The sequence below is a fragment of the Muntiacus reevesi genome, chromosome 3 (genome assembly GCF_963930625.1).
Source record: "Muntiacus reevesi chromosome 3, mMunRee1.1, whole genome shotgun sequence".
NCBI classification, from domain to species: Eukaryota; Metazoa; Chordata; class Mammalia; order Artiodactyla; family Cervidae; genus Muntiacus; species Muntiacus reevesi.
In genome coordinates, this window is record NC_089251.1 from 8667039 (window position 1) to 8693292 (window position 26254).

A 26254-nucleotide genomic window follows, 5' to 3' on the forward strand; every position below is an offset into this window, starting at 1 on the left:
CAATGGTATCTACCAAAAAAGACACTGTGAGAATTCAGTGAAGCAGAAAACCCTTGCAAAACGTTGAGTGCAGGCCAAGGGACACAACAGGCACTCAGGAAGTGGATGTTAGGGACAGTAGTGGTAAATGTAATTCGTGGTCTCCTGTGCACGCCCCCACACCCTCAGGCAGTCACTTGCCCTGGGCTCCTCTGGCCCTGCCTGCCTCTTCCTAGCACTCCCCACTGCCCGGCAGCTGTTGGTGGATGCGTCTTTTCTTTCAGCGTACAAATATTCACTGAGCTCCCGTGTTATGCACTGTGTGGGCAGGGGGTGGGGGAGGAGTGATGAAAACAGACAAGCCCCCTGCTCTCAGAGAGCTTTCATTCACAGGCATGGGTAGACAGACACCACATGTCTGATGGTGACATGGACTCTGGAGGGGGAAGGTGGCGAGGTCACAATTTTAAGTAAGCCGGGAAAGTTTCACTGGGAAGGTGATATTTCAGCAAAGACCTGAGAGCAGTGAGGAGGGAGCACGCACCAAGGAAGCAGCTGAGTGTTTTGGACTGGGGCAAGTGCAAAGGGCCCTCACCATCAGCAAGTCTGAAGAACACCCAGGAGGCCAGCGTGGCTGGAGCATGTGAGTGAGGATGAGAGGAGTTGGAGATGAGGTCAGGGAGGAAACTGGGCCAGAGCGGGGGGCCTTAGAGACCTGTTAGCTGCTTCTCCAAGATGAGAAGCCACCAGAGCACTTTGAGCAGCAGACTGACCTGATTTGACTTTTTTAAAAGTCTCACTCTGGCTGCCGGGTTGAGGATAGCCTGTTAAGGCAAGGACAGGAGCAGTGAGACCAGTCTGGTCCAGGCGAGAGGTGAAGGTGGGTTGTACCAGGGGAGGTGGGGGAGAAACTGTAGGATCCTGGGAATAGTCCCAGGATATTGCTGTGATAATCTGGTGATGACTTAGACGTAGGGTATGATGGGAAGAAAGGAGTCAATGACAACGTCAAGATTGTTGGCTGAACAATCAGAACAGAGTCGCCATTTGCTAACCTAGGAAAAACTGGGATGAACAGGTTGAAATGGAGACTTGGGAAACCCCAGGAATTCATTTCTAGATAAGTTATGGCTGAGGTGCCCATAGCAGTAGCAGTAGGGTAGTTGAGCAGAAATGTCAAAGAGACAGTTAGACATATAAGTCTGGACTCAGAGGGGCAGGGAGAAGTCCTCAGACTAGACTGAACAAGATCACCGAGATACAGAAGATGTCTGAGGACTGAGCCCTGCCACCCCCTCCCCACCCAGGACAGGACTGGGAAGGGGGCGTGGTGAACCAGCAAAGGAGACTAGGAGCAGCCAGTGAGATCGGAGGAAAGTGTGGTGTTCGGGGAAGGAAGTCCCAGGAGGGAGTGATCTGCCACGTCCGGCAGTGCTGAGAGGCGCAACATCCGCGAGGACCAAGAACTGAGCCTTTGGTCTGGAAAGAGAGGCCCCCTGTGATCCTGTCCAGGACACTTGGAACCGAGGGGAGGGGGCAGGCCTGATGGGAGTGAGCTCAAGAGAGAACAGGAAGAGAGAACTTTCTGGAAATGGTGGGTGAGGGTGTGGGCAACTCTTCAGAGGGTTTTGCTAATAAGGGGAGCAGAGAAATGGAACAGTAGCTGGAGAAGGGACATGAGGTCAAGTGAGGATTTTCTTTTAAGCTGAAAGAAATCACGATCATAGGGAAAAAGTGACCACGCCGAGGAGCTGGGGAAGAGCGGCCAGAGCCACGTCCTTGAGTGGGCAGAGGGAGGAGTGAGCTGCGCACGTTTGTCCCCTCCCTCTTGGCCTGGCTTGCTCCTCCTCATCCCTCTGGGGTCAGCACAAAGGTCACTTTCTCAGGGAAGCTTCCCTGACCCTTCTGGTTAGGTCAGTTCCCCGTTCTACCCTCCCATCGCATTCACCACGTCTGCCTCCTGGTACTCAGGGGCTCTGAGATGATGGGTAAGCCCGCTGAGGACAGGGCTGGCTCTGTCCTGTTTGCAGCTGCACCTCCAGTAGACAGCACACCGCCTGGCACACCCCAGGTGTTCCATGAATATCTGGGGAAGGAACAAGTGGTCTAAGAACAGAACTGAAACTAATCTGGTGACACGTGTCTCTTTCCTGCTCCCACCTGGTTAAATCCTGTTGCAGTGATGGGGACAGTGTGGGTACTGCCTGTGAAAATAGGTGCATTTAGCAGAGCTCAGTTGTCTGCTCTGTAGCTTGGCTAACGCACAGACTGAAGCCACGTGACTGGATGCATCTTTCCACTGACATTGTCCACTACAAACCGAACACGTCCCATACCACATCTAACGTCTAGCGGATCATTCATTTAACAAACACTTGCAGATAGCTTCCTGCGTGCAGCATCCTGAGGATACAGGATGGAAACAGACACAGTGCTGGCCCTCAGGGAGCACAGAACCATGAAGAGATCACACAGAGTTCAGATTCATCTCATCCGTGATGGGTGTTACAAAGGCCACGTCCAGGGGAAGACTTAACAATCTGAGGCAGAGGAGGAGAGAGACAGGCCAAGCCTTCCTCTGCCTCCCCTCCCAGCTTCAGGCTGCCCTCCTATGGTTCTCGGGTTTCAGGCCAGGTGCTCGACAAGAGGGCCGCGGGCACTGGCTGGCCCCAGGAGTAGCAGGGCCTCAGCCTGCTGCCTTGCACATGCCCTGGTCCCCTCCCAAATCTTTTCTGCCTCTGCCAGGCCTCCTGTCCCCTCCTGCGGCTCCCAGAAGGGCTGCCTCCTGAAGCAGCATTTTTGGAAACAGCTGCCCAACGAGAAGGCTGAGCTCATTTATGGCACCGGCCGCTGGCCGTGACATAACCATTACTGAGTCTGCTCTTCTGTTTACTTTCAGGGTTTCGTAGCCTCTGCTTAGCAAAGACGAACCCCCGGTGTGCAAGGACCATGAGGCCGCTGTGCGTGACGTGCTGGTGGCTGGGACTGCTGGCTGCCCTGGGAGCGGCGGCGAGCCAGAAGGATGGCTTGGAGGGCACCGAGGAGGGCTCACCCGGCGAGTTCGTCTACCTGAACAGGTACAAGCGGGCCGGCGAGTCCCCGGACAAGTGCACCTATACCTTCATCGTGCCCCAGCAGCGGGTCACAGGCGCCATCTGCGTCAACTCCAAGGAGCCCGAGGTGCTCCTGGAGAACAGGGTGCACAAGCAGGAGCTGGAGCTGCTCAACAACGAGCTGCTCAAGCAGAAGCGGCAGATCGAGACGCTGCAGCAGCTGGTGGAGGTGGACGGCGGCATCGTGAGCGAGGTGAAGCTGCTGCGCAAGGAGAGCCGCAACATGAACTCGCGGGTCACCCAGCTCTACATGCAGCTCCTGCACGAGATCATCCGCAAGCGGGACAACGCGCTCGAGCTCTCGCAGCTGGAGAACCGCATCCTCAACCAGACGGCTGACATGCTGCAGCTGGCCAGCAAGTACAAGGACCTGGAGCACAAGTACCAGCATCTGGCCACGCTGGCCCACAACCAGTCTGAGATCATCGCCCAGCTGGAGGAGCACTGCCAGCGGGTGCCCGCCGCCCGGCCCGTGCCCCAGCCGCCCCCCGCCGCCCCGCCCCGCGTCTACCAGCCGCCCCCCTACAACCGCATCATCAACCAGATCTCCACCAACGAGATCCAGAGCGACCAGAACCTGAAGGTGCTGCCGCCCCCTCTGCCCACCATGCCCACCCTCACCAGCCTCCCATCCTCCACAGACAAGCCGTCAGGTAAGTCCTTCCCAGCATTGCGGAACCCCGCAACATCTGGGCCTCAGAACTGGGCACCGGGCCTCTCTTGGCTGTGACCGCAAGCGGGGGAGGAATAGCGGTAAGCCGAAGCTGGGCCAAAGGCTTGTGCAATACCCTGGCAGTCCCTGGGGCCGAGCCACTGGAGCCGGTGGGGTGAGAGGGAGGCCACGGTCCTCAGATGGATGCCCCAAGGTAGAACCAGGAAACGGGGGAGTGTCAGAAGACAGCAGATATTTTCTGGCTTCTGCTGTTCTCTGGGCTCTGCGTGAGGTGCTCTGTGCTGGTGGATGGGATGAGCGCTCCTATGAGTGCACGTAATGTGCCTGGCACAGAACTGGCCTTCAGTGAATGTTCATGGAAGAAACAACAGACCAGAGGAAGAGAAAGTGTTATCACAGCAGAATTAGGATGAACACGTGGTAGGGAGTGGCCTACCCTCCCTAGGAAGAAGCACTTTCTAAAGCCCACACATTTCCTAGAGTCTGCTGCAGTCTAGAATTTTCAGTGAAGATTCCACACACTCTTAAATACGTGTCTCATCTTAAAATATGATAATTCTCAGAATATCATGATGGGGGAGGAATGGGGCTGTTGGTAGGTTCTGAAGCTTGACCCAGACACTGGCGCCAGGCACTTTCGTGTACGTTACCCCTTTAACCCCTGCGGCTCCTTATGGAAGGTTAACTGAGAGGATGAGTGACTTGCTCACGCTGGGTCTGAATTCAGGCTTTTCACTTTAAAGCTGCGGCTGACTCCTCAGTGCACTAGGACTCTGGGCATCTGCACCCTTGGCAGGGGGAGCATGAGTCCAGCCCCCAGGTTATTCACCTGTGAGTCTTCCAAATGGGCTGGTGGGTGAGGACTACATCCGTCTTTGCAGAAAGTAACCACGTATCTGCTTCAAGTCAGTGACATTTGTACCACTTCGTTATATAAGCAGGGAGATATTTTTACTGAAAATATCCTGTTTTACACTTATTTCACACTTCTGAAAATAACCACCAGTACTGGGAAGAGCAGCTTCTTGCTAATTCCAGAGAAGGACTGAACCTGAGTGCAGGAGGGTGGCCCATGCGAAAGACAAGGGCGGCATTGTCTGCAGGTCTGGGGCGGGGGAGGGGGGTGTAGGAGCAGGGCAGGGCATCTTATTCACAGCAAAGCCCTCTACTGGGTGTGCAGGTTGAGGACTTGTGCTCTGGAGCAGACTGACATGGGTCCAAATTCTGATTTCACCACTGATCAGCTCTGGGACTTTAGGCAAGTCACTTTGCCCCCAGAGCCTCCGTTTCCCCATCTGTCAATTGTCAATGGGTTTAAATAGTGCCTACCTGAGGATTAAATGAAATACTGCAAGGCGTGGTTAGCAGAGTTCTGGGCCCATGGTAAGTTTCATTACATGGCAGCTATGAGTTTCCCTCTGATCTTGATCTCTTTATTTTGAAACAGGAGATTGAAATTTATTAATAAAAGATAGTCCATGTTTAGCTCTTCATTCTACAGCTGATGACTGGTTCATTTGTTGTTTGTTGTTGTTCAGTTGCTAAGTCCAACTTTCCCGTGACCCCATGGATTGCAGCCTGCCAGGCTCCTCCATTCCTTGGGATTTCCCAGGCAAGAATACTGGAGTGGGTTGTCATTTCCTTTTCCAGGGGATCTTCCCGACTCAGGGATCGAACCCACATCTCCCGCATTGCAGGCGAATCCTTTACCGCTGAGCCACCAGGCTCAGTTCCACTAGAGAGGGCAGAGTACGCTAATACACCTGATAGAACATGCAGAGGGTAAAACGTTGCCCGTGGGCACCAAATGAAGGCTCAGCTGAATATTGTAATTCCGACATGAGGCAGGCTGACCTCAGTGTTTATGCAATAGATCTCCTCTAGCTTAAGCATCTCTGGTTTCTGACTCAACAATCCCAAAACATTCCTGAGCTTGAACTCAGCTGGCAGATACATAGTGGAGGAACAAAGACCTAAGTCTGCATTCAGGATCTACCTTTTGCTAACTGTTCGCTCGTGAGAAAGTTACTTAACTCTTCTGAGCCTCATTTTTCTCCTCTGTAAAATGGGGACAAGAGTCATAACATCACAGGGTTGCTGTGAAACTCAATGCAATCAGGCACGCAATATACATCATGTAGGGGCAGCCAACAATAGCTGAGTCCCTCCTCTTTGCCAATCACAGTGCTGGACTGTGTGAAAACGACAGTCCTAACCTTCAGGAATTTAGTCTGGAGGGAGGTGGCAGATTCATGAATGCATTGGAACCCATCTGTGCTGTGTGTTCTGCTTAGTCACTCAGTCGTGTCTGACTCTTCACAACCTCACATCTGCTGCCTACCAGTTCTCAACCCCAAAATCAGCACCTCAGATCTGACAAGGGGTTTCACTGAGAGGGAGCACCTGCAAGGCCAACATTTCCAGAATGTTGTGAGAACTTGTGGGACCAACATAGCAAAGTACCTGAAATCAGGAATGCAGTGAAAACCATGGGCTGTGTGGTCACCATGGAAGCACCACAGGGTGCTGGGTGACCAGAGGGGCGTATGAGGGCCTATGGCACTAGGTCGACAGGGGGGCGTGACTGAGTCCGCCTGGAGTAGAAGGGACAAGCTGGACAGAGTTGGGGATGTTGGTGCTGCCTCCTGAAGGATCTGTAAGAGTTTACCAGGTGGACTCAGGAGTTGGGCAACTGAGTTACCAGTGGGTCACCCGTGGAGATAACTAAGTCCGTGCAAAGACCCAGGGGCCTGGCCCTATCCGAGGCCCCTCAAGTGGCCCAGCTCCACTGCTTCTTCACATGCATAATTCAGCCCAGGCTCTGTGCATTCCAAGGCTCCCGGGTGCGACCAATCCCTTTCCCTCCCACTGAAGGAAGCCCACCAGCATGGAGGGAACAGCAGTGATTTTATCGTGGAGACTGTCGGAATGCACTATAATTAACTTTTTTTTTTAAGCAAAGCCCTCCCAAATGTTGGTACCGATTGTTGGTGACTGCTTTCTCGTGACTCTCCTGACCACTGAGCTTCCCACACGAGGCGCGTCCCCCATTCTCCCCAGACTGAACACCTGGCTGCGCAAGCTGAAAGGGGTGGGCAGAGGCTGCAGGGAGGCCAGGAGGCCCTCCCCTTTCCTGGTGTTGGACGGGGCAGGAGGAAAAGGCAGACGGTCCCTCCCGCCAATCGGCAGAGAGCTCCGAGCTGGCCTGTGCTGACAGCTTGGAGCAGGCTCTGGTCTTAGACGAAACTTCCCTCTCTGCTCTGGCCCGACAGTTCCTCTGGTCCACGGGCATCACAGAGCCACAGACACCTCTGCAATTAAGCGCCTCGGCACTCGCGCCCTGGCAGCTTCTAAATCTCTCATTTCACAGCCTCAGAGCCACCTCCTCTTCTCCTTGTTGTCCCGGCGGCTCAGCCCGCAGCACACCCCTCCCCGGGGGGCTGAGGCGGCCATGGCCACTTATCTGACGCTGCACTCACCAGCTTGTTCCCAGCCAGACAGTAACAGGCTGGCCCCAGGCCAGACCCAGGCTGCTGAGAGCCTGAGTGATGAGGCCCAGGCAAGCTCCTGGCTTCCCTGGCGCCTCACTTGGGTTTTGTCCTGTCTCCCTCCGTCTGGCCAGACCTAAGGGCATTTCCATGAGGGTGACGTTTGTGACTAGACCTGGGCCAAATGGCCTTGCCTGTGGCCCTTATCCCCGGGGCGGGCGGTCCTGTGGCCCTCTGCCCCGGGGGGTCCTGGGGCTGCTGCCACCCTCCCTCCCCCCTCCACTCTTCCTCACACTCACAAGTCCCTGACCTCTTCCTCACCTGCATGCCCTGTGCACGCACGTCAGTCAGATCTGTTAAAGAGGAAGAAGGCTGCAGCGGGCACTCTCTAAAAGGCCCAGGACAGGACATCATGGAGCCTTGGCTCGGGCCTGCTCTCAAGGTGGTCCTACGAGGCCCGGGACACGACCCCTCAGCCCAGCCTGGGCACTGCCATGCGCACGCCAGCCCTCCTGCCACAGCCGTCCTAGGCACTGACCAGAGAAGAAAAGAGAGTGTGTCCTCCAGCTGCCACAGAGAGGTCGTGTATAAAATGCACCTTTAAAGACCAAAAGGAGTAGGCATTTCCAGCCGTTTTCTCTCCAGAGAAAGACATAATCAGCTCGGTTTGTTTTCTCAGTGGATAGAGAAGGGACCTTAAAATCATAAAAATTTTGGAGCTTGTTAGGAGCCTCTCGGGTCCCCTGGCATAGCCTGCTTGTTCTGGAGTCTGTTGGTGACAGAGCCAACACTGGTCCCAGGACTTGTAACTTCCAGAATATCAGGGTTCAGAGAGGTTAAGCAACTTATGGAAGACTACACAGCCTTGGCTCAACCAAAGTTCAGACCCAAGTCTGTCTTAACGACTCTGGGATACTGGAAATTGCCATGGAAAGCCTGGGGGGGAACTGGTGTGAACATCATTCTATAGATGCTTGACTTGACCTCCAGTGCCAGCTGCCTGGAACCTGACGCTCCATCACAACTTCAGGTACCAGGTTCCAGACAGCTCCCCATAAAAGATCAGCTAGATTTGTGAGGTCTGTTATTAGAACTCTCATGGTTCTGATAACAGAGACATCATCACTGTGAATATAGGATAAAGGAAGTAGACCTAAGCTAGCCTCATACTCCAGAGTTTCTAAAACAACAGAGTTCTCCCACACAAAACACAATATGCACCTGACTTCCCATCAATGGACCCAGCTAAAGCTGTCAATAAATCTGATATTTCATTTGTATCAAGCCTGGGCCAGTTCTCCAGGGTTACTTCTACTCGGCATTTTAATGCCTAGTCTGAAGTCCTGACTTCTTTAAATATGCTAACCCTAAATATATAAAATTCAGTAGCTATGATTTGTTCTTGGGGCCACAACAGGTGGCAATCACTCTGCTTCACAGAGAACACATAGAAACCACCCAACCCTCACAACGGATGTTCCCCAGCCATGGAGCCACAGACAACCCTAACAAGACTGTTTTCCTAGATGGCTTTCTTAGAGAGAGAGAGAGAGAGAGAGAGAGAGAGAAAGGCAATTTTAACATCACCCTGCAGCATGTGGGATCTTTGTTCCCCAACCAGGGATTGAACCTGGGCATCCTGCATTGGCGGCGTGAACTCTTAACCACTGAACCGCCAGGCAAGTCCCCTCCCTTTATATTTCATTTCCCCCTACGAGGCAGGAAATATGTACGTTCAGTTGTGGTCTAAGACAGAGAACGAGATCAGTCACGCGTGTCTTCCATTCCTTCTGGAGGTCAAGCAATGGTCTCTCCAGTGAGGGCTGCTCGTCCCACATGTGCTGGAGGCCTGGTGGAGGACTGGAGAGAGGCACTGTGAGGACGGTGAGGGTGTGGCCACCCGGCACGTGGCCTTTAGAGTCACAGAGGCCACAGGAAAACCCAGCGTGGCTCTCTTGCCTCCATAGCCTGTGCTGTTTTGTCTCTAGAATGTTATTGTTAAACAACATAAGACTCCCAAATTCACTAGGAACGACGTCATCCAGTGATATTTCAAACAACATTCTTTGCTAGCTTCTTCATAAACAGATGCCACTTGAGTGGGGTCATCTTCCTCTCAGCTTTGCTTTCTCTGCTCTCCTTCTGGGGCTTCCCAGGTGGCTCAGTGGTAAAGAATCCGCTTGCCAAATGCAGATGTGGGTTCGATCCCTGGGTTGGGAAGATCACTTGGCGAAGGGACTGGCAACCTGCTCCAGTATTCTTGCCTGGGAAATCCCACGGAGAGACGAGCCTGGCGGACTGCAGTACATGGACTCACAGAGAGTCGGACACGACTGAGCAATTGAGCACGTGGGCTCTCCTTCTGGGGTACCTTGGAGCAGAGCACCATGGCAAGCTCTCCTCTGTTACTCAGGCACATTCCAGGGAGGACATTTGGCTAAATCCTCAGATTGTTTACAGCCCTGGGAGATAAACCATCAACTTGTTATTGTTACAAGTGGTGAGTTGGCATCCTTCGACCTGGAAATCCCAACAGTTTGGCACTTGGCAGAATGAATGTAATCTAGAAAATCCTGGAGCTCAGAGCTCTCTGGCCAGCTCACCAGTCACAGGAAAGGATTGCTCTGGTGGATTTATGTGATGGACTGTATTGTAACCCTGGGATGCTCCCCCAGAAAAAAAATGATAAAGGAGGCAGAATTAAGTTAGCATCATACAACAGCGTCTAAGACAGGCTGGCTAGGTTTGTTGAACGCAGTGGGTCGAGCACTGTTATAAAAGACCCAGTGGTCTTGGTCAGCAGCAAGGAAGAAAGGCAGATGTTGAGACTGCCCCAGGGACAACAAGACTACCACCCCACCTCCCCTGCGGCGCTTCAGATGCCCCTGCAATGACCCTGGAGGAAGAACGCACTGGATCCTGGTCTTTCATCACAAGATGAGCCAATAAGCTGCAGGGCCTGGAATGCTTTTATGTCATTTTCTCAAATGAATAAGTGATTTTCCCAGAATAGATTTTTCTAATAATTTAAGTTAAAATTACGTACACACAGAGAGAAATTTTGCTAGGAAAGTTATAGTTTAAGTGACAGATAAAATAGCTTTTTAAAAAAAAAAAAAAAGTCCAAATGTCGAAATCAAGCAATCTTAGGTGGTATGCTAGAATAACATCCAAAAGAACAGAAAATCCAATCACCTGGCCCTAGTCATGTACATATGTGAGAGATGGGCCATAAAGAAAGCTGAGCATCTCGAATTGTGCTGGAGAAAACTCTTGAGAGTCTCTTGGACTGCAAGGAGATCAAACCAGTCCATCCTAAAGGAAATCAACCCTGAATATTTATTGGAAGGACTGATGCTGAAGCTGAGGCTCCAATGCTTTGGCCACCTGCTGCCAAGAGCCCACCCACTGGATGAGACCCTCATGCTGGTAAAAACTGAAGGCAAAAGGAGAAGATGGGGACAGAGAAGGAAATGGTTAGATAGCATCACTGATTCAATGGGCATGAATCTGAGCAAACTCTGGGAGATAGTGAAGGATAGAGAAGCCTGGTGTGCTGCAGTGCATAGAGTCACAAAGAATCAGAGACGACTTGGCGACCGAACACCACCACCATACTGAGCATAACAAGCAGGCATCCTACTTTGGGCCGTCTAGGTTTCCCCAGAAAACAGGTTTCATTTCTCAAGGTTTGATCTGGATGCTAATTATCCTCTGCTGTGGGGTGGTCCCTGTTACTGGATGGATTTATTATTACCGATTCTCAAACTGGAAAAAAAAACAGGATGAAGATGACAAAGGGAACACAGCTCATGGTGGTGAGAAGATGGGAGGCAGGGAAAGGTAAGGGAGGCGAGAGGTAACTATAGGCGCTAAACTGGGTCAACACATGATCACTGCCCTGAGAAGGCAGTAGGAAGAACCACGGCATGAAAGGCAGAGCAGGATTTCAACCCCACATCCTCCACTTCCCAGTCATTTGGACTGCTCCAAACTGGACCTCGTGAGTCTAAAATAAGAGCGTAAGGCACTCAGCACGTGAAAGGCTCTACATCCGTGGCAGTCATCCTTCTGACTATATTCCAGTAGAGACAGACATTTAAGGCTCTATAGGAACCCCGAGGAGGACTGTGGAGCTCTTCCAGAGGTGGGGGCAGGCTTCCTGGAGAAGGACTGAGGACCAGGCAGATAGCTCTCAGAACCACTGCCCCCCATCGTCAAGAAACCAGGAAGATCAGGCTTGGTGCTGAGCAGATGTCCAGTGATCAGAAAGAGGAAAAGATCAAGTACTAGAATTGCATGCCTACCAGTTGGTGGTATGTGGTCAAACCCCAGTGAAGTTACACACAGAAAAGTTTATGAAGAGGGGTGTGCATGTGGGAAAAGTGAAAGGTGATCAATGACAGTGAACAAGGTTCTCTAGGAACAAGCCTGTAAACTGATTCCCTCTCTTGGGAAGAATGAACAGGGTGGCCAGCCATAGGGAAAGGGCGCCCATCCAGGACCTGTGGGGTCATGGTCAGGGCTCTAAGAGCTCCTCCACAAGGTGCCCTGAGAAGACTCTCATCGCTGCAGCCAGGGGGTCCGGGGCTTCACCCCACCGGTCTGGGGAGCCTCGAGGAGCTGCTCTGCACCCAGAGAACCCCCCACAGCACTCCTCATCTGACTTCTTTTCTTTGTAAAATCGATTTGAAGTGCCCACCTGTCCCCTGCCCAAGGGTACTGGTGGACACCCAGGAGTGGACGCTGTGCTTTTCAAAGTGTTCTCTGGGAAGCAGTGTTGCTTATTGGTCTACCCTGAGGTCAAACGGGCGATATGGAATCCCTTCAGGCTCTTCCTGGGCCCCAGGGGCTCTCCTTCAGGGAGGTCTCAGAACGTACCAAGTGCACTGAAATATACCCATCTTGCACATCCATTGTAACTTTTAGTGTAAAAATTTTGAAGGGAAATTTTTTAATAATTTAGCGTTTGAAAGTATTTGGCCAAGAGCAGCACAATTAATTTATAGTTGGCTCTGAGTTCTCGGCAAACATCAGGCATGTTAAGGAATTCTTGGGAAGTGAGAAAAAGCTAACCTACAAATTGTTTTCAAAAGTAATAACATTTTTGAAGACTAAATTTAATGGACTTGACAAGATGTTACACTTTGTAGAAATTTAATTGTATGCTTATAAACTTGAACTTAGCAGTTTGGTTTTTGGGTTTTTTTTTCATATTTTAGAGTTAACACATTTCTTTAGGCCTGAAAAGCTTTTCAGGAGCTCAAGAAAAGCATGTCAGCCCCAGGCAGCGGGCTCCATGTCCTGCTTAAAGGGACATGAAGGACATAAGGACTTAAAGGGCCTGAACAGCAGACATAAGCATCTGGACTCTTTCCCCAAAAGAGCCAGAAACGACGCTCAGAGGGTCACCTCTGGGGCGGGTGCTGCGGGAGCTTGGCCAAGATGGCTTTGGGAATGTACCAGCTGTTCCTGTGTTGGGGCACTGTTTTGTGCTCTGGTTCACGGAAAAGTGGTGACTGACAGAGAATACAGATGTTCACAACGGAAGCACGGCTTCCCCAGCTGTCTGGATGCGTGAGACTCGGGCAGCACCCGCTCTCCACATCTGGGTGTCAGCTCTCCGGCCTCACCTGGGACGCCAGACGGGTCCTGACACTGGCAGGGGCCGGACTCACACCTAAGCAGTCCACGTGTCCTGGCGCTCAGATGATTGATTTGAGTGGAATATTCCAGATCCAGTTTCAACAACTAGTCATTTCTCCTGTTAGAAAACCATTTTTAGAGAGTGGCCAAAAGACTTGGAGGCAGACCATCTGTGAGAATAACGGGAACCGGCACATGGTTTTCACACAAGAGCAGTGCTTCCTGGCGCCGTCACAGAAGCCCCTCCCCATTGCCCACATACGGACTAAGACATCCCAGAACTTCTCCCTCAGGCCACGGGTTCCTCTGCGTGGACTCAGGAGGTCCGGTCTGGAGGTGTGGGGTAGAGACGCCTGGCAGGCTGCAGGCCAGCAGCGTGGTCTAGGCCAGCTCACGTCCGGGAAGGGCTCTGCCCTCTCCTCAAGCCTCAGGGCACCACAGAGAAGAGCCACAGAGGGCTGATGTCCACCCACTTCTCAGCTCCTGGCCTCGGCCGGTCGGCCTGGTCAGATCTTCATGGGCCATATTCCCCTGGTGGAGGGGTGACTGTGTTGAAATCTGATGCAGGTGGTGAGCTCACTTCTCCACCAGGGCCTGGGTGGGTGATTCGGGCTGAAGCTGGTCTGCCTCAGACCCACAGGGAGGACACTGGGACTAAGAAGTCACCTGGAGATCCAGACTGACTGCGGGCTCCAACCCAGCTTCACAGAGAGGCCCCGCCATTGGGGGTATTGAGCCCCAGATGGGCCAGCGATATGTGGCTCCTAGCTTCCTGGGAGGCAAGGAACCCCAGCGGGGAGGAAGGGAGCAGGAGGGCACTTAGGGCCCCAAACCTGAAGACCTCCAACGCTCACCGGACCCTGGTACTTGGGGGCCCAAGACCTGTCTGTTCTGTGTTCCCACGGACAACATCCCTTCTCCCCGAGGCCTCCTGACTCCAGGGCCTGTGTGCCCTCCACGCCCTGTGCTGCTCCTCCAGGGAAACCACGCAGACTCCGCTCAGCCACGGCACTGCTCTTCACGTGGAATGTTCTGGTCGCAGCTCCGCCGAGAGTGTAAATATGGTCTTTATAGAGAGGAGGCTGGGGCGCTCCCCGCACTCAGAGCCTCGGTGCCGCCGAGTTAGTGTTGGCCTGGCACTCGGGGCAGGGCTGCCCTTTCAGAAGGAGTGCCAAGTGAAACACCGCTGGGCACTCTGCACTCTCTAAGGAGAGCCCCGCCCGCCACATGCCAAAGATGCAGCTTCATTGACAAAAAAAGGTTTCCATTCTTCATCCCAATGCTTCTTTGTGGCCCTCTCCACTGAAATTCTGACTTTTACCATATGCCTTTATGGAAAACGTCTATCAGTAAATAAGCTTACACTTAGTCTTGGGAATCAAAAAAGCAAATCCAGTCGCTTGTTTGGGGTGGACAGCTCTCTAAAACTACCAGCTTTCAACTGTCAAAGGAAAGGAAACACGAACCCTCTCTGGCACCTGCCCTGGTCAGCCTTGTGCTGGGTGCTGTCTTCCAGAGACCCTCAGAAAGTAAGGTCCTTTCCCTCTGATTACAGAAGAGGAGGCGGAGGCTCAGTGAGGATCTGCTCAGAGTCACCCAGTGAGGCGATGCGGCCACCGAGCTTTGAGCCAAGGGTTGCTGACTCCAAGTTTGGGGTCCCGTCCCAGGCACACAGATTTCTGAGTCCAAGTCCGACACCTCGCCGAGTCCTACACCACGACGTCATGTATGTGCTCAGTCGCTCAGTCATATCCGACTCTCTGCGACCCCATGGATTGTAGCCCACCAGGCTCCTCTGTCCCTGTGGTTCTCCCGGCAAGAACACTGGAGTGGGAGCCATGTCCTCCTCCAGAGACCACGTACACGTGCCAGTTACAGGTTTATCATCAGAGGCGGGTGTTTTGACTCTGTCATTTTAATGCAGCTGCATGACAATCTCCTTGCTGCTGTTTTCTGCTACTTTATCATTTTATTGCTGTCAACATTTCCTGACTAACTTTTGTCCATCATTTCATCTTCTGACCCTTGCCCCGGCGCCTTTAAGAAGAAAAGGGAACGTGCTTGAATGCAGGAGCTCTTCTAGAGCTCTGCAGGGGTGTCCGAGGAATCACCGTCTGGAATGGGAGGTCACACTCTGGATGGGAGGTCCTCAGTGTCATGTGAAGTGCAGCACACAGGGGACACATGGAGATCTATTTTAGTAACAGCAGAAAACACTAAACATGTCTACACTATTTCACAGTTACCCCGTGACTTTAGAAAGCATGCCATACCTACAAGACTTAAAAGAAAGAATCGCTAGATTTGCCTTTAGGAGGTAGTCCAGTGGTTAAGAATCCACCTGCCAAGGCAGGGGACACAGGTTCGGTCCCTTGTCCGGAAGATTCCACATGCCATGGAGCAACTAAGCCTGTGCACCACAACTATTAAGCCCTCGCACCCCAGAGCCTGTGCTCCGTGTCAAGAGAAGCCACTGCAACGAGAAGCCGGAGCACCGCAACTAGAGAGCAGCGCCTGCTTGCCACAACCAGAGAAAAGCCCGAGTACAGCAAGGAAGACCCAGTGAGGCCATAAATACATAAATAAACACAAATCTAATGATAAGAGTCCATCAACAAAAACCATTTTAAAAAAGAAAAGGGAAGCTGATATGTCATAAGAAACACTGCAACAGTTAAAATAGTTATAAAACAGGCAAAGGACACTAATAGGTAAGCACAGAAGAAAAATCAAGGAAGATTTTAAAAGGCACAACACTTTGACAAAGAAGAACTGTTAAGTTCTTATTTTTCCTAGCCTGGCTGCGGGGTAACGATTAAGATGAGCTGTAGGGACACAGAGAGAAGTCAGCCAGGCCCCTGCCCTGCAGTTCAGTCTGCTCAAGGAGCAGGAAGAGGACGTCCGGATGTGGACTCTGGACACCATCCGGGTGCAGGTACCATACCTGCCCCCTGCCGGCCACGTGATCTCGGGAGTGTCACCCAAGGTGCCCACGCTCTACTGTCCTCATCTGTGGAGGGGGGAGCCTACCTGGCAGGAGTGTCAGGAAGATCTCAGGTATGAATGCATGGATGGGGCACGGAGTAAATGTCCAGCAGTGGTGGCTAGTAGAAATATTCTATTATTACTTCCACTCCAGTCAAGCCTCTCTGAGCACCAAGGTTTCACAATCTGGGGTTTGGAGGTTCATTTACCTTCTGATTATCAGCAAATTTGTGTGTCTTTCTGGGTAGAGGATCTGGAGCATCCCCCAAAAGTTTAAAAGTACTGGTGGCCCCAAAACCTTTAAAAATACTTGCCTCTTAAAAAAAAAACAAAAAAAAACAGCCTTTTGTAGAAATGTCAAAGGCAAAGCTGGAACCACTCCTGGAACCCAGACAGGGAGCGCAGGTGAAGCTGACTGCCCCGACCCCCTGGGCCTCAAAGACTCTCCGCACATGGCACCCCCGCCTTCCAAGCTGGCCTTTCAGCCTGAGGATCCATGGAACCCGCTGCAGCTCTGCAGGGAGAGGAAGAGGCCCGGCTGCTCGTCTTCCATGGGCGCTGTTCTGCAGGACCTTCTGTCACCCGCTTTCATGTCCAGCAGCCTCTCTTGTGCATCTGACTTGGTGTTAAGCTGGGAGGTCTCCAACCCCCGCTCCGCGCTCCGCTCCAGCTGCTGGGGACAGACTCCCATTCTCTGCCTTGGTCCCCGGGGCCGTGGGCTGAACACAACCCATTTTTTTTTTCTCCGTCATTAATGTTCTTTCTGGAGGTGTGGGCTCCCCTTCTTGGGATGCAAGAGGCACAAGGCAAAGAAGGAGGTGGCTGTTTGTGTTGTATCTGCTACAGGGCGGGTGCTGGGGGCCAAGAGGGCTGGCCGGCGGGTAAATGGGTGAGCAGCCGCTCCCTGGAGGATGCAGGGAGGGGGTCAGCGGTCAGTAGTCAGTGGTGAGCGCTCACGCCCACCTTTCTTCTTGGTGTTGCTGGGCCCCGGGCACAAAGGGTGAAAAAGGCAGCCCGTGCCCTGTCGTCAGGTTCCAGGTGGGGACACTCACGCACCGCCATGAGGCCTCAGGAAAGGCCCACGTGAGGTGTCCGACAGACCGCACCCAACCTCATCCTACTTAACCATCACAGAGGACTAATCCAGCCCCATCACCGCCACGAGGGAGCGTGAGAAGTCTGATCGACACGGGAAAAGCTACACACACCTGCTCCTGTGCCTGTCCACTCCTCTCCCCCACATGCAGAAAGGATTGGACCCACGGGAATGCAGGTCGAGAGAAGGCTTCCACCGCCCAGCACAGGACCTGCCAGGGCCAGGACTCAATATTAACAGTTGTTGAACAAACATACACACAAATGGAATAAGATGGAGTTCTCTTAGGACTTTTGGTCTGAACCATTCTTCAGTTAAGGACTGCTTTGAAGAGAAGCTAAAGCTGTGTGTGGTGATATTATTTAAAAATACACAGTTCAGTGGCTAGGTCCTGAAAAATATCTGAAGTTTCCTCAGATCAATTAGGATGAATCCAGTTTACTTGGCTCCTAGTGACTCAGGTTTGTGCCCGCTTGAGGACCTGACTAACGTTCAAACATGGGAAACCACTGCCAGGGGAAGTGAGGGAGGGGTGAAAGACCTCTCGCAGTGACCCCCACCTGGCTGCCCAAGATCAGGGAAGTCACAGGTCACAGAACCCTTCTGGTCTCAGTTTCAGAAGAGCCATGTATTGGGACGGGCTGGACACCATCCTTTCAGCTCACAGACCTTGAAACGTGAGTTCTGAGAGCCTTGGTCCTTGGTGAGCTTGCTCTAGAATATACTGATAGAGCTAAACAGAAATGCTTTTGTTGTTGTTCAGTCGCTAAGTCATGTCAGACTCAATGACCACATGGACTGCAGCACAGCAGGCTTCTCCTGTCCTTTACTGTCTCCCAGAGTTTGATCCATTGAGTTGGTGATGCTATCCAGCCATTTCATCCTCTGCCACCCCCTTCTCCTCCTGCCGTCAATCTTGCCCAGAAAAAAAGTGAACATGAAAGTCGATCAGTACTGTCTGCCACCCCCTTCTCCTCCTACCCTCAATCTTTCCCAGAAAGAAAGTAAAGGTAAAAGTCGCTCAGCAGTGTCTGACTCTTTGCAACCCCATGGACTATACAGTTCTTGGACTTCTCCAAGCCAGAATACTGGAGTGGGTAGCCTTTCCCTCCTACAGGAGATATTCCCAACCCAGTGATCGAACCTAGGTCTCCTGCATTGCAGGCAGATTCTTTACCAGCTGAGACACAAGGGAAGCCCAAGAATACTGGAGTGGGTAGCCTATCCCTTCTTCAGGGGATCTTCCCGACCCAGGAATTGAATTGGGGTCTCCTACATTGCAGGCAGATTCTTTACCAACTGAGCTATCAGGGAAGCCCAATCTTTCTCAGAATCAGGGTCTTTTCCAATGAGTCAGCTCTTCTCATCAGGTGGCCAAAGTATTTGAGCTTCAGCATCAGTCCTTCCAATGCTTCCCTGGTGGCTCAGACAGTAAAGAATCTGCCTTCAATGCAGAAGACCTGGGTTCAGTCCCTGGGTTGGGAAGATCCCCTGGAGAAGGAATGACAACCCACCCCTGTATTCTTGCCTGGGAAATTCTGTGAAGAGAAGAGCCTGAAGGGCTAGAGTCCATGGGGTCACAAAGAGTCAGACACAACCAAGCAATGAACAGAAACTTAAGTCCCCCCAAAAGATATCTGGAGGCCAGTGTCTGAATCCCAGAAATGTCCCAAAATTTCTGGCTACAGGTTCTGGGCACCGCTGGGGCCCCTGTGACCCCATGGAAGTTCACTTACTAAAAACTGCAGCGACTGTCCCCGAGCACCATCCCTGGGAAGGCTGGTGTGGAGTCAGCCAGGCTGGAAAGGGCAGCAAGCCAGGCTCACTGGCCAGGCGGAGCCCCATAGGTGCTGACAGATGCTGCTGCCCCTCAGCAGGCTCACATATCCTTCTGCCAATAAAACAACCTAGAAAAATCACTCCCGGACTTGCACACAAATATCCCAGCAATCCGTACCGTTCCATAAGGTAAACATTAGTTGCCTCTACAGAAGGGGGAAACAGAGGGCTTGGCAAGTAAGGAAGCTCGGCCCACCACACCGTGTAGGAGTCAGGGTGAAAGTGTGCCCAGAACCCAGGTATCCGGACCCCCGAGTCCTGGGTTCTTGTCTTTACATCACGTTGCTTCTCAAACTCACAAACCCAGAGCAGTGCCCTGCATGCCTGTGGCTTCCAGGGAGCCCAGCCTGAGGCTGGGCTGCCACGGGTGCAGCCGGCAGTGGGGGGAAGGGCAGGATGCGACTCAGGGGCCAGGCGACAGGGCGGTCTGTGACGCGTGCACACCTGTGCCCCCAGGGCCATGGAGAGACTGCCTGCAGGCCCTGGAGGACGGCCACGACACCAGCTCCATCTACCTGGTGAAGCCAGAGAATACCAACCGCCTCATGCAGGTGTGGTGTGACCAGAGGCATGACCCTGGGGGCTGGACGGTCATCCAGAGGCGGCTGGACGGCTCGGTCAACTTCTTCCGGAACTGGGAGACATACAAGGTGAGGACTCCCACCCCCCGCCACCCAGAGCGCCGGGGCCCTCGGAGGGAGGCAGGTGCTGCCCGTGAGGCCTGCGTGGCCCGAGGGAGGAGGACCCTGACGGGGCCACCAAGATGGGGAGGACCAGCTGCTCCTTCCTGGCCCTGCCGACAACCGCGGCAGGATACAGAGTGAGGGGCCCAGACCACAAAAGCCCCACGGACGGGGAGGGAACTTAGAGCCCAGTCCTGATGTGGGGAGCACCGTGGTCCCGGCTGGGGCTCCCAGGGGAAGACCTGCCCTCAAAGCCCAGAAAGGGCAGGGCCTGAGGCTCCAGGGCCCTGGGAGGATCTCCCACACGGCCCGCTATAGGGAATTGCGGAGATACTGGGTCCTAACCCCAGGGTTCAGCCTCGGGGCTCCCAGTTCCCTGGGAGCTGAACGCTCCTCCTCCTTGCAGGAGGAAAGGCTGAGGGCTCTGCCCCACTCCCGGCTTCCTCCTCTGAACAAAGAGGCCGTGCGGAGGACACCCGCCACGTGCAGGTGCTTCTGCTCCCCACCTCCTTTACTGTCAGGTCAGCCCCATGGGGAGAGGCTGGTCCAGACCCAGTTTAGGGATGAAAAGTCTGCACAGACAGGAGCAGGCAGAGCAGTGAACACAGCCCAGGCATAGCCGACCAGCACCAGGATCACGACACCCACACAAGGCTCCGCGGGCCCCACTCCTGCCCTGCTTGTCCTCCAACCCGCCTCCCGACCAGCCTGTGCCCTTTGCTTTCTCCTCTGCCTCCTTGCCGAGAGGCTCCTGAAGCCTCACTTCCCTCACTCCTTCCATCTCCTCTCCACGTTCCCGTCCTCAGAGCAGTCAGCACAGGGGTTACATCTGGGCTCTAGGCTCAAATCCTGGCTCTCAAGCTCTGTGACCCTGGGCCTCTCTGGGCCTCAGTCCCCCCACTCTAGGGAGGACACTGAGAGTACCCCGCTCACACGGCTGGTGTGAGGGTTAAGAAAATAGCCTATGAAAAGCTCTGATAACAGTACCAGCATTAAGTCCTACTGAACACTGGTTATTATTATCATTAACGAATTCAGCTATTTCCAAGACTTCAGGTGGCCACCACTTGGCCGATGACTCTCAAAACTGTACGGAAAAATGGTAATATATCCACTGGATTCTAGACCTAGGAGGGATCATGCCTTTGTCAGAGCTCACACCCGTGCCTTAGTTTACAAGAGACTCTTACACACAGCCCCTCCCCAGAGAAGGAAACAGAAACTCAGAGGAGGTAAGGGAGTTGCCCAAGGAACTCATGTTGCAAGCCTACTGTGTGCTAGGCTCTCAATTTACCAGGTTACGTGCATTCCTATAGCAACCCTGCAGGATGGGCAACGTAGAGGAACCCATGTTCACACAATGCTTAGCACGAAACAGGCACTCTATCAATAGTCTCGAGCGATGCCTGACTGAGGCTGAGAACATGCAAAGTGACTTCATCAAGTGACAGCCAGGTGGGGAAAGCAAGGGATTATACGCAGGCCTGCCTTCTGCCCTGCCTGCTTCTAAGACCCCGCGTCCGGTGCTGAGCAGCCGACAGCTGGGCCCAGCTGGCTGAGCACGCTGCGTATTCCTCACTAACACTCTCCCGCATCTTCCCCAGCAAGGGTTTGGGAACATTGATGGTGAGTACTGGCTGGGCCTGGAGAACATTTACTGGCTGACGAACCAAGGCAACTACAAGCTGCTGGTGACCATGGAGGACTGGTCTGGCCGCAAGGTCTTTGCAGAGTACGCCAGCTTCCGCCTGGAGCCTGAGAGCGAGTATTACAAGCTGCGGCTGGGGCGCTACCATGGCAACGCTGGCGACTCCTTCACCTGGCACAATGGCAAGCAGTTCACCACCCTGGACCGAGACCATGACGTCTACACAGGTAGGAGCAGGTGAAGGGCCGGGGAACGGGGTCAACCAAAGCCCAGCCTCTGACTCCCGAGCCTGAGAACAGGACCATCCAGGGCCCAGATGCCCAACTCTGTTCCCATCCCCTGAACGTCCACTCCTCTGCCCTCTGCCCACAGATCCCCTTTGCAAGGCTGGGTCAGCGTGGCATTTACGGAAAGGGGAAGGTACAGAGGTCCCCGAGTGACAGGCTAGAGGGCCACTCTGGGCCAAGCTGGACATTGTGCTGGGCTGTGCACCGCGTCACTCCCTGCCTGAGCACCAGGAGTCAGGGCCACACAGCCTGCGGAACAAGGCTGCCCCGCCTCCTACACGCCCGAGTCCTCCCAGTCCCTCTGGGCCTGTTTCCACATCTGGGAATGAGGACATACCTACCGAGCAGGGGGCGAGAAGGGGGTGAGAAGGTGAGAATGTGCCTGCAGTGCTCTGCCTGGGCCTTGGGAGACGCGGGCTCTGAGTAGGAACAGTCTCTCAGGTGCTCTGTCAGTGCAGCGCTGCGGGAAGCTACTGAGAGGAAATGGGGCAGGAGGGACGAATCCACCTGCCCAAGACTGCAGGCCTCGGGTCCAGATCTTTAGTAAATAAAAAGCAAGGGAGAAAACAGAAAACCTTGAGAGGCACACACAGCCTGGCCCTGAGTCTAGACATCAACCCTGCTGTGTGCACCTCAGCTCCTGGGGACGAAGGGCCCTGCGCCCTTGTCAGGCAGACTTCATAGCTCCTCTGTGAGGGGCTGAGCCCCCTTCAGGCCGAGGCTGTCTGTTCTCGTGGGCGAACCTGGCCCTTTAGTCCCAGGCCAAAGGCTACCCCCTGCTTTGAGGATGCTAGTGGTAAAAATCTGCCTGCCAATGCAGGAGACTCAAGAGACGCAATGTGGGTTTGATCCCTCGGTCGGGAAGATCCCCTGGAGGAGGAAATGGCAACCCACTCCAGGATTCCAGCCTGGGAAAATTCCACAGACAGAGGAGCCTGACGGGCTACAATCCAGAGGGTTGCAAAGAGTCAGACACAACTGAGAGACTGAGCCCCAAGAACTCTCTGCTTTTCAGAAAAGCTCAGCTGCCTGCCCCCGGAGGAGGTTCCCCACCCCAGGTCCCCAGGCGGCAGACAGGGACACTCCACACCTACTCCTCCACCTACTCCTGGCACAGAGCTGACCCTGCCACAGGGGCCCTGAGGAGGTGGCGTGTTTGCTGAGGCTGGGGCTGCCCAGGCTTCAGGAAGAGCAGGGCAGGAAGATGCCCCTCTGAGCTGGTCAGATGCCGGGGACAGAAGCCTGGCTTACAGCCATTATGGGGAGCAGCAGAAGGCTGCTCTGCGGCCCCAACCGTCAGGCCCGTCTGGCAGCAGGGTCACTGGACACGAGGCAGTGAGCTCCCTGTCCCTGGAGGTGCGCGGGGCAAGCTTAGGAGGGGCATCCCCTGGCAGAGGGAAGGCTTGGCTGTGGCATGCCCAGGGCCCTGCCCTCTGAATCCGACACAGCCACTTGGAGCTCGTGACCTCCGGTTGTAGCCCGAAGGAGCCAGAGGAGAACTCTGGGAAGACCTGGGCTGCCGGGGCTCTGGGCGCCTGGCGCTGGGACTCCTCTCGGTGTTCTGCCTCAGCCGGCCTGCTCCCTCCTCACCTCACCCCACAGCCGCTTCTGGAGCGGAGCCGTTAGCCCCGCTGGGTCGCCAAACCCTCAAACCTGATAAGGCCGCCTGTGCCCTGAGTGGGGTGCCCCCTGGGCCCGACAGTGTCGTCCCCATTCCTGGGAAGGGCAATGCCCCTGCATGCCCGCCTGTGCCTTGCCCACACTTTTACTGGTGTTCCGAACTGCTTGTCCTTGGCAGCGCAATCCAGCATGATATGAGGGTGCCAGAAACTTTATGAAAGTATCTTGCTTTTGTGAAAAAAAAAAAAAAAATTTGGCTGGATGACAGGGTAGGGAGGAATAAAGGAACATTTCATCTTAAACACTTCCTCTGTCACTCTCAAAAGACTCTTGATCCAATAGTTTCAATGAAAAAGAAATTCCTAAGAAAAACTCTTTGGCTCTCAACCCGTCCACCTTGGGTCATTTCCATTTTCTGCACAAGCCCGGGGTGTGGAGCCCTCCCTGGTGCTTGCTCTGCAGCTAGCCCTGGTCTAGTACTCGGCCTCCTTCAGCTCCCAGGCGGGTCCTACCTACCTTGTGCAGGGGCATCGCCTCATCCTTGTTTTACAAGGAGTGTTCGGGGGCTCACCAAGGTGAGGTCGTTCGCCCAAGATCACAGAGCCCGAGTCAGAAGGAAGGTCTGAGCAGGTCTGAGGCCCCGTGCCCTCTCTGGCATCCTTGTTCCAAATGCCCCCCAGTTGGGGGGTGTCCCTCGGAAGCCCCCCGAGAGCAAACAGCAGACACAAGTCAAACCTCTTCCCTGAACTTCTCGCGCTTTCTCTCCCGCAGGCAACTGTGCCCACTACCAGAAGGGCGGCTGGTGGTACAACGCCTGTGCCCACTCCAACCTCAATGGGGTCTGGTACCGCGGGGGCCACTACCGGAGCCGCTACCAGGACGGGGTCTACTGGGCTGAGTTCCGCGGAGGCTCCTACTCGCTCAAGAAGGTGGTGATGATGATCCGGCCCAACCCCAACACCTTCCACTAGGCCGGCCCCCCTCAGGGCCGCGAGGACCGGGATGCTGGACTCTGACTCCCTGAGTCACCGCGGCAGATAAATGCGACCGATCTCTGTCCCTACTCCTCCTCTCCACCTCGGACAGCCCTCCGTGTTCCCAGACAGGACAGGACTGCACATAAGTCTTTCCTTAAGTAAATTAAGTCCTTACAATAAAAACACACCTGCAAAGTACCTTCGTAACATACACGTGTGTGAGCTGACCTCGTGCACCTGTGTGTATTCCATGTATATATGCGTTTAGATATATACCTGTGCCGTATATCTAGATACATATATATAGGTTTGCCGTATATACCAAAACACAGGTATAACCAACTCTCAGATGTTGAGGGCTGTTTGTGACAGCTCTGCTCTTAGGAGAAGAGCACTTCATTCGTGTTGTGTTACTTGAGTCTGAGGGCACATCACAGACTGTGTGGCTCCAGTCCAAACAGCAGTCCTTGGCGTGCACGTGCCTGGCTTCTTCTAGGACCGTCCACAGTGCTATCCTCTCACACTGGGCTTCCCAACTTCCTCGCTTAGGATCCTCTTTGGCACCTAACCCAGTTTCAAAACACCCTCCCCTCTCTATTTCTATCCTTCTCCTTGTTCTCAGGACAGTTCACCACCTCCCCAGCCAGCCAGCCACCCACCCACCTGGGAATCCACTCCACACCAGTCGCAAAGTGCCTTCTGCACTCCAGTCCCAGCCACTCGAGTTCCAGGCACCTTTCCTGTTCTTTTCTCCCCGCCGACTTACTCCTCACCTTTTCTGTCCCCCTGTGCTTTCTTCCTCGGGCAAGATTCCCTAGCTTCTCAGTAGGAAACAGTCTGGACTCCATGTGGTCAGGAAAGGGAAAGTCAGACCCCAAAGCTCGCTCCCGGCCACACGGACAATGGTTAATTTCAGTCTCGTACTTTCCAGTCACACGTTAGCCTACCTGTCATTTTAACCTCTGCAGAAGTAATAGCCTACCTTGCCAGAAGATATTCAACTGAAGAGAAAGCATCATTCAACTGTTGGGGGCCCCAAACGGCTACAGACCAAAGGTGTCATGCTCTCAGGCCGACTGGTGTCCACATCTCGTCTCCAGACTACATTTCCCCAGAGACAAGGCACCTCAAAAACGAGAACTGGCCACTTGCCGTGAGTTACTGAATAATCAGGGGCCACGGAGCCCTCGGTCAGCGCGTTGCTGGCCCTGAAGCATCAGGCTCAGTACTGCTGGGACTCTTGCCAAGCAGGGAGAGAGGGACGAACAAGAAGGTGAGACCCTCCTGGAGGGCGCATGGGTCAGGGTGGGCAGGTGAGACGGTGGAACGTTTGGTACTGTTTGCGTCCGGCTGTGTGCCTATTACCTCAGCAGTCTCACAGTGTACCATGTAGCACGTTTTGTGTACATAAAAGGGAGGGTTTTTTTTTTTAATATATTCTCAGATTACCCTTGTAATAACACATCTGCAATAAAAGCCATCTGTGCTATCTGGATGTATCTACATCGTGCGTTATTGTTTTAGAAAGCTTTCCTGGGGCCTCCGACACCACAGCCTCTTTGAGTAACACCAGGAAGAGATTCATCCTGGTGTTTAGAGATACTCCACTCCCTACCCCTGGTTGCCACCTGCGCCCTCAGAAGTCCCATGACAGAACCTCAGGCCATGAAGGCTCTCTGGAGGCCCGCCTCCTTAAGTCCAGTTGTGTTCTGGATGTCTCTGCTGGATACAGGCAGTACAGTCAACCCCTAAAACACCCTTCCCCAGGTCTGGTCCCATTTCATCAAACGACACCATCTACTTAACTGCTCTGGGCTTCTCTAGTGGCTCAGACGGTAAAGAATCTGCCTGCAAGGCAGGAGACCCGGGTTCGATCCCTGGGTCGGGAAGATCCCCTGGAGAAGGGAATGGCTACCCACTCCAGTATTCTTGTCCAGAGAATTCCATGGACAGAGGAGCCTGATGGGCTACAGTCCATGGGATTGCAAAGAGTGGGACACAACGGAGCAGGCATGCCTACTCAACTGCTTGGTTCAGAAGCAAGGACTCCTCCCTCTCCCTGGCTGTGGTCCACCATCCCTCCGTGCAAGGCCTCTTCTCCGCCTTGACATAGGCCTTCCTCCCTCTCCCCTTGACTGAGGCTCCCCACCAGACCAGGATCCCTGTGCCTTCGCCTTCCTCGCCCCAATACGACTTCCACAAAAGCTGCGAGAACCACCT

General features: G+C 53.7%; 2 protein-coding genes across 8 annotated transcripts in view; one reads left to right on the forward strand and one right to left on the reverse strand.

Moving 5' to 3' along the window:
• Nucleotides 1-25537, forward strand: part of ANGPTL2 (angiopoietin like 2) — a 35929-nt gene extending 10392 nt beyond the window's left edge. The window contains exons 2-5 of the mRNA XM_065928431.1: nt 2879-3745; nt 19276-19469; nt 21107-21377; nt 23829-25537. Of these exons, the coding sequence (XP_065784503.1) occupies nt 2929-3745; nt 19276-19469; nt 21107-21377; nt 23829-24028 (1482 nt within the window). The 5' untranslated portion in view covers nt 2879-2928 and the 3' untranslated portion in view covers nt 24029-25537. The remainder of the gene's footprint in view (nt 1-2878; nt 3746-19275; nt 19470-21106; nt 21378-23828) is intronic.
• RALGPS1 (Ral GEF with PH domain and SH3 binding motif 1) overlaps nt 1-26254 on the reverse strand; it is a 299089-nt gene that overhangs the window by 113501 nt on the left and 159334 nt on the right. The window lies entirely within an intron of this gene.